Here is a 16,155-nt window from a genome sequence, read left to right as displayed (position 1 = left end):
GCTAGCCAAATCTACTAATGCATATTTTTATATTAAGTTGCAATCTAATGATCAAGAAACCCTTTTAACTTACATCACATCAACAACGCAATGTACAATATTTGATATATAAAACTCCCATTAGGGTTAAAAATATGATTACATATATGATTATATGAGGAAATCCAAAGTTTACTTTTAACATATCTAACCATTATGAGCCTAGAATTCCTAATTATCCATTTCAAAATTTGAAAAATGTCTGTATTTAGAACTGGAAAAGGCAATCTGCTTTTGCTAAGTTATAAGACAAAGTAGATGATTAGCTGAGTGCTGGAGGAGACTCCTATCATCACCATCACCAACATCCAGCAAAATCACAGGTGCACCTCTGACCCAGCACCCCTATCTCTAGGCACCTGTCCTAAATATACTGGCAAAAATACAAAATGCCCTACGCACACGGCCAATCACTGCAGCACAACTTGCAAAACCAAAGCCTGTCGCAGGGACTGGTTGAATATACTGTGGCATCTCCTTGCAAGGGAGCACCGTGCAGCTGTAAAAGGAACGAGGAGGCCGGGTGCGGGGACTCACGCCTATAATCCTAGCACTTTGGTAGGCCGAGGCGGGTGGATCACCTGAGGTCAGGAGTTCATGACCAGCCTGACCAACATGGAGAAACCCCGTCTCTCCTAAAGATACAAAAATTAGTCGGGCGTGGAGGCGCATGCCTGTAATCCCAGCCACTCAGGAGGCTGAGGCAGGAGAATCGCTTGAACCCGGGAGGCAGAGGTTGTGGTGAGCCGAGATCGCGCCATTGCACGCCAGCCTGGTCAACAACAGCAAAAACTCTGTCTAAAAAAAAAAAAAAAAAAAAAAAGGGAATGAGGAGGAGCTCTAGACACTGCAAAGGAATGCCTTGTAGGCCACACTGCTCAGTAAAAAGAACAAGGTTCAGAACAAGACAGCGTGCTACTTTGTATCTACTGGCCAGAAACCTGCAGCCCTACAACTCTGTCTCTTATTGCATCACTTTAAAAAGGTTTCGAAATTATCAAAAGGCACATGAATCAAGGTAAACGGGGCTGTCCATCGTACCATGTGTTTTCATTTGAATTCTTAGGCATGGGTCTAGGAGTGCAAGAATCCTGTAACATTAAAAATTCAATGTAATAGAAATATAAATGGGGAAAAAGACATTAATGAACTGATTTCATAAAGTCATGTATTAACAACCGAAATGCTTATTGACTGATAAATGGATAAACAAAATGTTGCATCCAGTGGAATATTATTTGACAATGAAAAGGAATGATGTATGCTGGAACATGGGTGAACCTTGAAAACAATTATGCTAAGTGGGAGAAGACAGTGGCAAAAGACCACATATTGTATGATCTCACTTCCAGAAAACGTCCAAGGTGTCAAATCTACGGAGACATGATGTAGACTAGTGGTTGCCAGGGGCTGGGAGGAGGGAGCAACTGGAAACCACTGCTCATCGGTGAGGGGTTTCTTTTCGGGTGATAAAAATTTTCTAAAATTAGATAGTGGTGATGGTTTTACAACTTATACTAAAAATCAATGAATCATAAATTTTAAAAGGGTCAATTTTATGGTATGTGAATTATATTTCAATAAAACTGCTATAAAAAGTCATTCATGGACAATTAGGGAAATCTGCTGACTTGCTATTAAATGATATTAAGAAATTATTAGTTTTGAAGTGTAATAATGTTATTATTATAGACTTTATTTTTATTTTTGCTTTTTTTTTTTGAGACAGGGTCTTGCCCTGTTACCCAGGCTGAAGCGAGTTGTGTGACCTCGGCTCACTGCAGCCTCTGCCTCCTGGGCTCAAGTGATCCTCCTGCCTCAGTCACCAGCATAGCTGGGGCTACAGGTTCACGCCATTACACAAGGTTAATTTCGGTATTTTTTGTAGAGATGGGGTTTCACCATGTTGCCCAGGCTAGTGTCTAACTCGTGGGCTCAAGTGATCCGCCCACCTGAGCCTCCCAAAGTGCTGGGATTACAGGCATGAGCCACCACACCCAGCCATTATGGACTTTAGAAAAGAGTCTATATCTTAGAAATACATACTGACATATTTACAGATAAAATGATATAGTGTCTTAGATTTGCTTTAAAATAATCCAGTATGGGGTGAGGGGGTAGTAGGAGAGGGTCATAATGATAACTGACCACATATTGATAAATGAGAATGGCAGGTAAAAGATACTCTTCTTTCTACTTTTGTACACATTTGAGAACATTTTCATAATACACAATTTGAAACATCTTTTTTAATCTCTGAAAAACTACAAACACCTACTAAACCCTGTTCTATAAATCACTACAGAATACCCATCTAAACTGGAGAGGGCAGCTAATGACAGAAACAAAAGAAACTACAGTATGTTCTATCTAAAAGAGCAAGAAAGAAAAGATGTTTTTCTGTAAATTGCCAATTTGTAAGAAGAAAGTGCAGTAGACAAGAGAAAAAGCAAAAGTTATTTGCTCCTTAATTTTGGTTAACTAGGATACAGAACTAAGTTAATAATTCATTAATGCCATCGACTGCCAAGAGCTTAAAAATTTTAATTTGTCAGTTGCACCTACCTAATAAAACTTGTGAAGAGACCGTAACATAATATTTCACACAATGATGTGCTGAATATAATCTAATGTATTTGGCATACTTTGCAAATCAAATTAAACCTTGAAAAAAGATTTTCAAATTATATTCATGTTTTAAATATTTGGTTTAATGCGAATAATGCTAACTTATGGAATATTGCTAGAGGCATGCACAGCGAGGCAATGCAGATGGCAGAAAGAACACGTCAGCCGGGCCCTGGGGTCCAGTCCCAGATTTGGCCCTTGCGTAGCCTGACAAATCACTACACCTCCCAGAGGCTTCATTCTCATCTATAAAATGGGCACAACGACACTTGCCTCAGAGAAACGTGGAGGGGTAAAATGAGCTAATACATCCAAAATGTCTGCTGCAAAGTCCAGCCCTTGGTCAATCAATACCTGGTACCTATGAGTAGTATTCTGAATATCAGTGTTAAGTGCCAGTGTAGCACAGGCTTCTCACAGCTAAAAATCTGTAGTTGGCTTTTGACAGTGGTTGCAGAGGCTGTGTTCTGAGGCTAGAGGGTTTCGATGTCTTGGAATGGCAGGACTGACTTGCTTATTAACCTCTCCAACAGAAGCCTTCTGGTTATATTTAGTAATTCTCTGATCCATTAATTAATGAAGCCAATATTATTATAATTCTTTGATCTTCTAATTCATAGATCCACTATTGATATAACCGATTTTAAAAGTTGCAAAGGAATATTAAAGTATTTCATATTAAAGTACTTTAAAAGGGAAGCTGCCTAACTAGTCTGAACAGACAAGCAAAATTTCAAATGGGAAATATGAGCTATTCACTGGGTAATGCATAACAAAATAGACGATCCCAGATACACGGCACAACTATATTTTCATCTACATTTTACATGTTAAAAATCCCTGCGCTAACATGAAAATCAGCTGTGTGTGTATACAATGGATTGCTTGAACTCCAAACGACTCCCTGTCTTCTTGAAAACACATGTGAGTGAACCCCTGGCCTCCTAACATTTGCCATGAACCCTGCTGTTGACCTCAGATTCAATGGAAAGAAAGAAGTGATTTTTTAGAACACAAATTCCTTCTGCTTATTAAGAAATACACACCACAGAACATTTAGAAACTAACTAAAAGTATTTAAAAATTCATAATCCTATTACTCAGGAAAAAACCCATGAATTACTTTTGCTATACAGTACTTCATTCCAGTCTTCTTTGCATAAGTTTTGTCTATTTAGTTGAAACGATACAGCATATACAGTTTTATAGCCTGCATTTGACTCTGTAATGCATAAGCATTTTCCCTCTTGTACCAGTACCACAAACATTTTTAAAGACCACAAAGCATTTAATCATATGGAGGCACCATCATCTTCTGGCCATGCCCCTACTGCTTGCTGCTCCCTTATTGTTTCCCATCCAATTTTTCTCCATTGTGCACAGTACTGCAATGAATTCCCTTATTCATCCATCATTTGTCTGTATTTACACTCACAACAGCAGTATCTAAGGGGTCTGTTCACTATATTCTGCTACCAGAGTATTGCCCCACTCCAACCGCAACTCTGAAAAACTCTTAAAAAATATCAAAGGAAAAGGAGAAAACAGAGTCTGGGGAGCTCACAGAGACTGAGGAAATCCTAAGACCCAAGGCAGTCTTCTCAAGGGAAAGAAGACCTGGCTAACTGGGGCAAGCAGGCCAACGGCAGGGACAGGAGAACAAGTGACAGCTCCCTCTCTACAGAATACCTATCCACAGGCCCAGCACATTACAGTGGGCCACAATGTCTCCCCATTTCAGGAAGCCTTGACCTTGGTTGTTACCGAATTATTTCCATGAACCTGCAGTTCTCATCATTATACTAATCAAGGCATATGAAGAATGATACAGTCAGTCAAAGCTTAGAGGTCATGATAACATTCTTCAGAGAAGTGGAGTATTATTGTGGAAAGGAATCAGAATGATTATCTATGGCCCCACAGGTACTACTGAGGCCAGTGAGTGTTGACTGCAGCCTAAAAACTAGGCAGCGGCTGCGGCAGCAGAAAGACATGCATTCTTCCCGCACAGGCTTTGAGCAGGACCCCCAGAGAGTACCTGCCTGCTTCTTGGTGGCACAGCCATCCCCAGCACTGGGCAGACAGCAGAAGCTGTACACCCAAAGCTCAACATACTGAGTCAGCCCTGAGCATTAAAAAAACTAACCCTGGGGGAGAAAATCACTTGATATTTAAAAATAAGAATGCAGGTCAGATGCAGTGGCTCACGCCTGTAATCTCAGCACTTTGGGAAGCCAAGGCAGGCGGATCACCTAAGGTCAAGAGTTCAAGACCAGCCTGGCCAACATGGTGAAACCCTGTGTCTACTAAAAACACAAAAAAATTAGCTGAGTGCTGTGGCGTGCGCCTGTAGTCCCAGCTACTCGGGAAGCTGAGGCTGGAGAATCGCTTGAACTCAGGAGGCGGAGGTTGCAGAGAACCAATATCACAACACTGCACTCCAGCTTGGGCAACAGAGCAAGAACCTGTCTCAGAAATAAAAATAAGAATGTCAGTGTCCAGGCTACTTCAAGTCTACATGAGGATGGCAGGTCAAAATATTATGAAGTGATAATTGTGTGGCCACTTAAAACCAAAGGGGATTTGCCTAAAATCCATCTCGCCTAAAAGATGCCCCACCACTTCAATCACGACCACAGAGGGCCAGCTCTAAACACAGACAGAGGTATGGGCACCAGTTCCCAAGTGCCCACATGGCAGCTCCCTCAAAGATGAGCACAGCCAGGGCAGCTGCTGCAGGCACACCCCTCCTGCAGGCACACCCCTCCCATGGGCACACCCCTCCCACGGGCACGCCCCTCCTGCCCGTTTCCACTGTCCTCTAATTAGCTGCACAGAAAGTAGGGAGCCCAAGGTCCCTCCATTCAGGGATGCAGCCCACTCACCTGCTTTCTTGTGAATCGTTTTTTCCACTTCTTGGTGTGACCTTCTGGCAACTAAGCTTTGATTTACTTTCAGTTAGGAAAAGAATGTTTATAAAGAAATATCAGATGACTACGAAAAAATTTATTTTTCTGTGCAGTTATGAAATTCAAACGTCATTCTTAATCAAGAAAACAAAACTCTTGGGCACGCCCTGTTATTTTCTTCCCGTAGTTTTCTAAAAATAAGGAAGTTTCAGAAGTCTGAAGTTTTATATAAAGCAGCACCTTCAAATGTACCCTTTCAGACACAGCAGTCATCAGATTTATTTGTGGAAAGCTGGGTAGGTCAAGAATACTTAGAATAATGCGGTTTATATTTAAAATACCTGAATCACTTTGTAACTCAGAAGGAAAAAAGATTACTTAAAATGATTATTCAAAATGCAGACATCAGCCCAACAGGTGTAGCCATCTCACACGGAGCTGGTGATAACTACCTGGGACGACAAAGAAACTGATTTCTTCCCACAGATATGTGGAAGTGCAGCCAAGAACTTGAGAAAAAAACTCAAAGACGCAACCTTAGACAGTCCTCCCTCCTGACTCCAAGGAAAATACACATTAACTGTGAAATAATTTGTTAAATTGAAATAACAATGACAGGTAGTCCTTTTGTTGTTTTTGTTTTGAGATGGGGTCTTGCTCTGTTACCCAGCTGGAGTGTAGTGGTGCTCTCTGCAGCCTTGGCCTCCTGGGCTCAAGCAACCTCCTACCTCAGCCTCCTGAGTAGCTGGGACCACAGGCACTTGCCACCACACCCAGCTAATTTTTAAACCTTTTGTAGGGATGTGGTCTCACTATGTTGCCTAGATGGGTCTTGAACTCCTGGGCTCAAGTGATCCGACCGCCTCAGCCTTCCGAAGTGCTGGGATTACAGGCATGTGCCACTGTGCCTAGCCAATGAAAGGTATTTTTAAAGGAACATCTAAATGTTGTAATCTCAAAAAACGTTTTTGCCAAAGGCATCTCACAGCCAAGACGAATTCTCTTTTCTACAGTTAGTCACGAGGAAGAATGATTCTGGCTAAAGATGAACCATGCGCGAGTTCACGCAGACATGAGGGCGCCAGCTAGCAGGACAGAAATTGTCATGAGGCGTTTTAGTTCCAAAATTGTCTAATTGTCTAATTCCATTATCTTCTAAGAAGATAATGACAAAATTATTTAACACAAATATTGCTTCTTAATATCTCATTGCCAAGAGCCACGGGGACATGAAATGATGACTTAAATTTGCGAGGACAGAGCTCTGTAGCAGGTGATGTCCTTGCGGACAGCAGAGGGGATTCAAAAGGAACAGAGGGCTTTGCGTGGGAGCGGCTTGCTCTGCAGCTAGAAGAGGGGAAAAGCTAGTGATAACACAGGATTCTGAGTTTCTGAAAGAAGGCCCACCACCTCTGCACCCCCAGCGCTTGGCTCAGAGCTTTGAATGTGGCATATGATCTAGTGCTGCTGTGCCGAACTGAATTATAGTATATGTTAAGTACATATAAAGAATAAGAGTTTTCAAAAAACAAGCTAGGTAGAACAACCTCCAAAAGTGGCCCAAAGGACCGTAGTTCTTTCTGCAAGCTCTCTCCATCCCAGAGAATCTTGATAAAAAACTGTTCTCAGTGGTTCATTTGGACTGTTCCTTGCTTGACTCAACAAGCATTTAATGATCACCTACAAATGTACATCACTGGGCTATACAATTCACCAACATCAAGCCCCAAAATACTATCATACTTCATGTGATTATGTTGACAGTGCTAAGACTGTTTTCTTGTTATTCTAAGTTTTGATTCTCTGTCAATATTAAAGAGCACAATGTGTTTGCTAGAGCAAGATTCTACCTTGAGACCAATTCTACTAAAGTTCCTGTGTCACTCAAATGCCCACCTTTGGTAGGTCCTTTCCTGTTAAGCACGGCCTGCTGTTCCTCAGTAATGTTCAGCCGCCGAACCACATCAGCTAGAGCTGATTTGAGCAGCTGGATGTCGTCTTCTTGCATCTGGACTCTCTGCTCCAGTGAAGCAATGCGGTCCGTCACCTCCATGCTACTTGCAGCAGAAGCGCTGTCATCTAAACCAAAGAAAGGATCAAGTGAGTTTCAAGTGTTCCCCGGAAATCAGATCGATAAACATACTCTATATAGCACATTGTTTTAAGCCCATTCTTTTAACATAATAACACTTACGGACTAAAGATACTGCTCTTACGCAGAAATCATGTGAAATCTTTAGCTGTGTGTAACTACAGCTCTTCATTCTACAATGGTCTTTTCATTCTCTACATTCGCACTCTTCATTTTAAAGTGTGGTTTTAATTGTCATTATACTTTTCTACATGCAGGCCAACTTGTTTTCAGCAATACTGCAGAACCTTAGCAGTGGGAAGTCTACTTCAACTTCCCACATATGGGAGAAACCCAGTCTGCATGGTCTTCTAGCTTCTGCTCCAACTATGTTAACTGACAGGTAGGTCATACAATCACAAGGCCACCCTATCCATTGGTCAAGACTCTGAAGGATAAAGCAATATGAGTTTGGCAAGCGACCCTTACAATTATGGTAATCATATTTTCTGACATAGAATCATAATTCCCAACTCCTTATCAGGGTCTGTAAAGCTCTCCATGATCTTCTCGCCTCTCCAATCTCATTTGACATCATTCTTCCCTTCACTTACTGTGCTCTCCAACCAGAGAACCCAGAGAGCACTTTGGGAGGCTGAGGTGGGCAAGCTGCTTGAGCTCAAGAGTTTGATATCAGTCTAGGCAACATGACAAAACTCTGCCTCTTCAAAATACCAAAAAAAAAAAAAAAAATTAGCCAGGTGTGGTGGTTATGTACCTGTAGTACCAGCTACTCAGGAGGCTGAGGTGGGACAGTTTCTTGGGGCCCAAGAGGTCAAGGCTGCAGTGAGCTGAGATTGCGCCACTGCACTCCAGCCTGGATGACACAGCAAGACCCTGGGTGACACGGTTGCCCAGGCCGGAGTGCAGTGGCGCAAAAACAAAACAAATGGCCAAAATAGCTCAAATTCAATGAACCGAAATATACAATTACAGGCCAGGTGCAGTGGCTCATGTCTGTAATCCCAACACTTTGGGAGACCAAGGCAAATGGATCACCTGAGGTCAGGTGTTCAAGACCAGTCTGGCCAACATGGTGAAACCCCATCTCTACTAAAAATTCAAAAATTAGCTGGGTATGGTGTTGCGCGCCTATAGTACCAGCTACTTGGGAGGCTCAGGTGGGAGTCTCATCACTTGAACCAATGAGCCAAGACTGCACCACTGCACTCCAGCCTGGGCAACAGAGCAAGACTCTGTCTCAAAAAAAAAAAAAAAAAATATATATATATATATATGTACACACACACACACACACACACACACAATTACAAAATACTAATCAAAGACGAAGCAAAATAAATGCAAAACAGCCCACCTCAAGGCACATTATAGTCAAACTGTTGAAAACCAAAGATAAAGAACAAACACCAAAAGCAGCAAGAGAAAAATGACATATTAAATACAAGAGAACTGCAGTCTGATTAACAGCTGACTTATCATAAACTACGGAGACCAGAAGAGAGCGGAACTACATCTTTAAAGTACAGGGTGAGAAAAAACTAAATCCAGAATTTTACATCCAGCAAAATATCTTCCAAGAAAGCAAGTAAAATAAAGACATTTTCAGAGGAACAAAACCAGAAAGAATTAATCACCAAAAGACCTGCACTGCAAGAAATGCTAATAAAAGTTCTTTAGGCTAAAGAGAAATTGTATAAGATACAAACTCAGACCCTAAGAAAAAAATGAAGAGCACTGGAAATGATAAATACCTGAATCAGTTCAAAGACTCATTTTTTTTCCTTTTTCCATTTTCCTTTTATGTTATCATGAAACCTTAAATTTTTTTTTTTTTTTTTTTTTGACAGGGTCTTACTCCATTGCCCAGGTTTGAGTACAGTGGTGTGATCACAGTCACTGCAGCCTCCATCTCCTAGGCTCAGGTGATCCTCCCACCTCAGCCTTTTGAGGATCTGGGACTACAGGCACACCCCACCATAACTGGCTAATTTTAAAATTTTTTATAGAGTCAGGGTCTCACTGTGTTGCCCAGGCTGGTCTTGAACCCCCGGTCTCAAGTGATCCTGCTTCGTCCCCCCAAAGTGCTGGGATTACAGGTGTTAGCCACTGCACCCAGCCTTGAACCTTCAAACTTCTAAAGACAGAAATTAAAATATTGTCTTATAGGGTTTATAATGTATTTTTATGTAATACATATGAGTACCATAACATAAAAGATGGGGTAAATATGGATCTACAAGTTGCAAGATTTCAATATTTTATATGAAGTATACAACATTATATGTGGTTTTTACTGATTTCAATTGACAAAAATTGTATATATTGTATATAACATGTTTTAAAATACACACATACATTGTGGAATGGCTAAATTGAGCTAACACATGTACTACCTCACATACTTATTTTTGTGGTGAGAACACTTAAAATCTACTCTCTTAGCAGTTCTCAAGAATACATACATGTTATTAACTATAGTCATAATGTTGTACAATAGATCTCATGTAAGTAGTTATTATTAACTGTAAGGGGTTAGTATTAACCATAGTGGAAAAGTCACAGATGTTTATTGCAATCCCTCATAAATGACTAAAGAATAATGCAAAGGAGTGTAGCTAAAAAGCCAACAGAAAATTTAAAATGAAATTCTATATTCAAATAATTCAAAAGAAGGAAGGAAAAGAGTAACAGAGGTACAAAAAAGAAAGACAAGTAAAAAATAAAATGCTAAACCCAAACCTAGTATAGCAATAATTATATTACATGTTACATTAAACCAGTAATTTCATTAAACATACCAATTAAAAGGCAGAAGTCAGAATACATTTTTTTTTAAAAAAAGCAAAACCCACTATATGCTGTCTACAAGAGACACACTTTATTTTACTTTTTAAAAATCTTTTTAAATTTATTATTGTTATACTTTACATTCTAGGGTACATGTGCACAATGTGCAGGTTTGCTACATATGTATACATGTGCCATGTTGGTGTGCTGCACCCATCAACTTGTCATTTACATTAGGCATATCTCCCAATTCCATCCCTCCCCCCTCCTCCCACCCCATGACAGGCCCTGGTGTGCGATGCTCCCCACCCTGTGTCCAAGTGTTCTCATTGCTCAGTTCCCACCTATGAGTAAGAACATGCAGTGTTTGATTTTCTGTCCTTGCAATGGTTTGCTCAGAATGATGGTTTCTAGCTTCATCCATGTCCCCACAAAGGACAGGAACTCATCCTTTTTTATGGCTGCATAGTATTCCATGGAGTGTATTTGCCATATTTTCTTAATCCAGTCTATCACTGATGGACATCTGGGGTGGTTCGAAGTCTTTGCTATTGTGAATAGTGCCACAATAAACATACATGTGCATGTGTCTTTAATAGCAGCATGATTTATAATCCTTTGGGTATATACCCAGTAATGGGATGGCTGGGTCAAATGGTAATTCTAGTTTCAGATCCTTGAGGAATTGCCACACTGTCTTTCACAATGGTTGAACTAGTTTACAGTCCCACCAACAGTGTAAAAGTGTTCCTATCTCTCCACATCCTCTCCAGCACCTGTTGTTTCCTGACTTTTTAATGATTGCCATTCTAACTGGTGTGAGATGGTATCTCATTGTGGTTTTGATTTGCATTAAGAGATACATTTTAAATACAAAGATACAGATAGGTTGAAAGTATATGAATGGAAAAAATATATACCATGGAAACAATAAGCATAAAAAGGCTGGATGTAATATCAGATAAAATAGATGTCAAATAAAATGTATTACCAGAAATAAAAAGGGCCATTTCATAATGAAAAAAGGGTCAATTATCAGAAAAACACAACAATCATAAACATATGTGCCTAATAGAGCTTTAAAATATATGAAGCAAAACTGACAGAATTAAAATTGGAAACAGACAATTCTATAATTTTTCCCAAAGATTTTAATGTCCCTCTCTCAGCAACTGATAGAACAACTAATTTAAAAAATCAGTAAAAGCTTGGGCAGCATAGCAAGATCTCATCTCTATAAAAAATTTAAGGCCGGGTGCGGCTGCTCAAGCCTGCAATCCCAGCACTTTGGGAGGCTGAGGTGGGCGGATCATGAGGTCAGGAGATTGAGACCATCCTGGCTAACACGGTGAAACCCTGTCTCTACCAAAACTACAAAAAATTAGCCAGGCATGGTGGTGGGCGCCTGTAGTCCCAGCTACTCGGGAGGCTGAGGCAGGAGAATGGCGTGAACCTGGGAGGCGGAGCTTGCAGTGAGCCGAGATTGCACCACTGCACTCCAGCCTGGGCCACAGAGCAAGACTCTGTCTCAAAAAAAAAAAAAAAAAAAAAAAAAAAAAAAAAATTTAAAAACTAGCTGGGTGTGGTGGCACATGCCTGTAGTCCCAGCTACGTGGGAGGCTTAGATGGGAGGATCATTAAGCCCAGGAGATCAAGGCTACAGTGAACTATGATCATGCCACTGCACTCTAGCCTTGAAAACAGAATGAGATTCTATCTTAAAACAAACAAACAGGCCAGGTGCAGTGGCTCACGCCTGTAATCCCAGCACTTTGGGAGGCTGAGATGGGCGGATCACGAGGTCAGGAGATCGAGACCATCCGGGCTAACATGGTGAAACCCCGTCTCTACTAAAAATACAAAAATTAGCCGGGCGCGGTGGCGGGCACCTGTAGCCCCATCTACATGGGAGGCTGAGGCAGGAGAATGGCGTGAACCTGGGAGGCGGAGCTTGCAGTGAGTGGAGATCGCGTCACTGCACTCCAGCCTGGGTGACAGACCAAGACTCCATCTCAAAAACAAAACAAAACAAAAAAACAAAAAACCAGTACAGACACAGAATGTTTGAACAACACTATAAACCATGTTGACTTAATTGATAGGTAGAGAAAACTGTAGCTAACTATGGCACTGCATATGGCACATTTTCAGGACACATCATATTCTGGGTCATTAAACAGATCTGGATAAATTTAAAGATTGAAAGAGTATGTTCTCTGACTACAATGATATTGTTAGAAATCAACTACAAATATTTGGAAATGAAGCAATATATTTCTAAATAATCATTGGATCAAAGAAGATATCAGGAAAATTAGAAAATATTTTAATCAAATGATAATGAAAATGCAACATAGCAAAATACATGGAATGCAGCTAAAGCAGGGCTTTGAGGAAAACTAATAGCTTTAAAACCACTGTTTTAGAAAAGGAGAATCCTGGTATCTGAAAAGGTCAACAAAATGTAAGCTCTATAAAGCAGGAATCTTTTCTGTTGGTTCACTACTCTGCCCCTCAACCTAACACACAGTGGGAACTAAATAAATATTTGGTAAATTAATGAATAATCAGGTAAATGAGTGTCTCTTTTGAAGCATGCATTAAATTAGTTGTTAGGGATAAAAGATGATTGGCTCACACAGCTATCCTTAAGAAGCTCTCTGTCTAATGGAGAAGACACATGCCTACAAATTCCTAAAATAATTTGATAAGTTATATAAATATACAAAGTGATAAGTGAACAAAGAAAATATTAGTTGTTTTGGAAAAATGGGATCAAGCAGGGGTTGGCCTTGAAGAATAAAAATATTCACCAGGGCCAGGTGTGGTGGCTCATGCCTGTAATCCCAGCACTTTAGGAGGCCAAGGCAGATGGATCACCTGAGGTCAGCAGTTTAAGACCAGTCTGGCCAACAAGGCAAAACCCCATCTCTACTAAAAATATAAAAATTAGCAAGGCGTGGTGGCACACACCTGTAGTCCCAGCTACTCAAGAGGCTAAGGCAGGAGAATGGCGTGAACCTGGGAGGCGGAGGTTGCAGTGAGCCGAGATCGTGCCATTGCACTCCAGCCTGGGTGACAGAGCAAGACTCTGTATCATAAAAAAAAAAATCACCAGGTGAAAAAGAATGGCATTCCAAGCAAAGGAAATAAACAATTTAAACAAAAATGCAGAAATATGAAAACATATGGAATAGTCAGATAATAGTAAGTGGCCTCTGACATTGAAATCTGTCACCTTGTAACTTCTGGTTCCTGGATAAATAATTCTGTCTTGCCCTTAAATTCAGACTCTGTCAATTTTCTAAGTAACAGATAATTGTTTCACACATAGAAATAGTTTTCAAGTGTGTCTATGGCACTTCTGAGAGAGAATAACAGATATCTATTAACCAAGAGAGCCGCTAAGCTCTTACAAAAAAATAATGTGTAGGTCTTTTTAAAACTATGTCTTAAGCATACCTCTTTAAAGAAATAAAACTATAAAGCAAGAACAACTTGTAAATATCCTTTTCTCACGCTCCTCCTCTCCTAGATCTAAATATATTATTCTTTATGCTTGCAATGTAGGATCCATACTGTTTGTTAGGAGTACTGGTGGGGATGTGTGCGTGTCCTCTTTTTCTGTTTCTCTCTGTTGAATGAGAAATATAAAGAACTTTACAAACTCAGCAGTGAGAAAAACAACCCAATTTTAAAAATAGGCAAAGGGAAAAAATGGGCAAAAGACTTAAATAGGCCACCAAAGAGGTTATACAGGTAACAAGCAGGCGCAGGAAAAGATGTTCAACATCATTAGTCATGATGGAAATGCAAATTAAAACTACAATGAGATATCCCTACACATCTATTAGGATGGTTAAAAGTAAAAATGCTGACAAAACCAAGTGCAGTGAGAATATGGAGCAAATGAAACACACTCTCCCCGACTGCTGGTGGGCACATAAAGTGACACGGCCACCCTGGAAAACAGTTTAGCAGTTTCTTATAAACACACATTTCCCATATGACCTAGCAATTCTGAAGTATTTGCTCTAGAAAAATAAACACATATTCATACAAAAACCGGTACGCCAATGTTTACGGTGGCTCTGTTCAGACTTGATAGAAACTACAGACAACTCGAAGGCCCTTCGACTGATGAATGGAGAAACTGTGGTGCGCTCACACAATGGAATATTCAGTAATAAAATGGGATGAATGACTGATACACAAAACAACTCGCGTGGGTCTCAAAGGCATTATACTGAATGAAGACAGCCCATCTCAAAATATCTGTTATGTGCTGTATTATTCCATCTATATTACATTTTCCAAAGTCAAAACTGTAATGAAGGAGAATGGATCAGCGGTTGCCAAATGTTGGGTTGGGGACACTGCAAAAGGGAATTTTGGAGGTAATTGGAATGTTCTATATCCTTAGTGGTGGTTGATACATTAAACTATACTGTGTTAAAATACATAGAATTATCTCAAAAATGACAGTTTTTATTGAATGTTAACATATAAAATAAAGTAATTTTACGAGTTCAAGTAACATAAGGTCCACCTGTTGGTTTTGCCAATTTAGAAGTTATTTTTGCTTGTTGAGATTGGTTGCTATTATACTATGAGAGCTCAGCAGAGAAATAAAACTAAGTACTTGTTGGTCAAGGGAAAGAGACTGTCCTTAAGTGCTATATAACTTCTTGTGAATGGACAGTAGTTCTGTGGAATTTCTTCATTTGTCCTTTGACTTTGGATAGGAGGGAAAGAAAATCTCACTTCATAATGTCAAGCCACTGGGAGAGAGAAGTGGGGAAGATAAGAAGGTATTTTATATCTGTCTTCCCTCTGAGGAGTAATTAAACAGTTCTGTGAAATCCTCTAACATGTGAATGAAAGAAGGCAGGGTCAGGTTCGGTGTAACAACCATTGCGTAGGACGCTGGGTCAACACACGCCTACCTGGGAAGGTCTCTGGCCTCAGGAGGAAGGCAGGGAGAGTTCTACTAAGGTAGAAGACATTCCAGAGCTAAGTCAGTGTTGACAGCGCTAGCAGAAGAGGCATAGACTTTAGTCTTTAAGAGCATGGACTATGGAGTCAAGCTACCTGGGTTCAAATCCCAGCTCTGCTACTTACTAGCTACATGACCTAGGACAAATTACCTAATCTCTATCTGCCTCTATGTATATAACAGAGACAACAAGAGTATTTCACAGGGTTATTATAATATTAAATGAGCTGACATATGTAGAGTACTTAGAATACATTTTAGCATATAGTATATGTATAAATAAATGTAAGCTGTGATTAAGGTATTGTCATTATTGTTGTTGTTGTTGTTTCCAATAAAAATTACCAAAATAAATCCAAGTTTAACAAAATTCCTATGTGCTGTCTCAACAGTTATGCAAATTGGCACTGAATAATTAATTAGAAATTAGTGTTTAATTAATATTTGCTTTTTAAGTCATGAAAGAATCTGTACATAGAATCACGCATTTATGTTTTTCTTTAGCGATAGTGTCTCACTCTGTTGCCCAGGCTGGAGTGCAGTGGTGCGATTATAGCTCACTAGAGCCTTGACCTGGGCTCAAACAATCCTCCTATCTCAGCCTGCTGAGTAGCTGGAACTACAGATGCACACCGCCACATCTAGGTAATTTTAAACTTTTTATAGAGATGGGGTCTCATTATGTTGCACAGGCTGGTCTT

At 40.1% G+C, this 16,155-nt stretch overlaps 1 protein-coding gene across 18 annotated transcripts in view; it reads right to left on the bottom strand.

Annotated features, from left to right (window-relative positions):
- The window catches only part of EML1 (EMAP like 1), a 210,632-nt gene that overhangs the window by 84,990 nt on the left and 109,487 nt on the right, over nucleotides 1-16,155 (bottom strand). For all 18 annotated transcript variants that reach the window (XR_013396529.1, XR_013396527.1, XR_003731712.2 and 15 more), the window contains one exon: nucleotides 7,473-7,655. Coding sequence is in view for 14 of the 18 variants with exons in the window: in XM_015144471.3 (XP_014999957.1) it covers nucleotides 7,473-7,655 (183 nt within the window). In the remaining 4 variants the exon portion in view is untranslated. The remainder of the gene's footprint in view (nucleotides 1-7,472; nucleotides 7,656-16,155) is intronic.

Source organism: Macaca mulatta, chromosome 7 (genome assembly GCF_049350105.2).
Source record: "Macaca mulatta isolate MMU2019108-1 chromosome 7, T2T-MMU8v2.0, whole genome shotgun sequence".
Lineage (NCBI taxonomy): Eukaryota > Metazoa > Chordata > Mammalia > Primates > Cercopithecidae > Macaca > Macaca mulatta.
The sequence above is the reverse complement of the archived record's forward strand: the minus strand, read 5'-3'. Positions and strand labels throughout refer to the sequence as shown.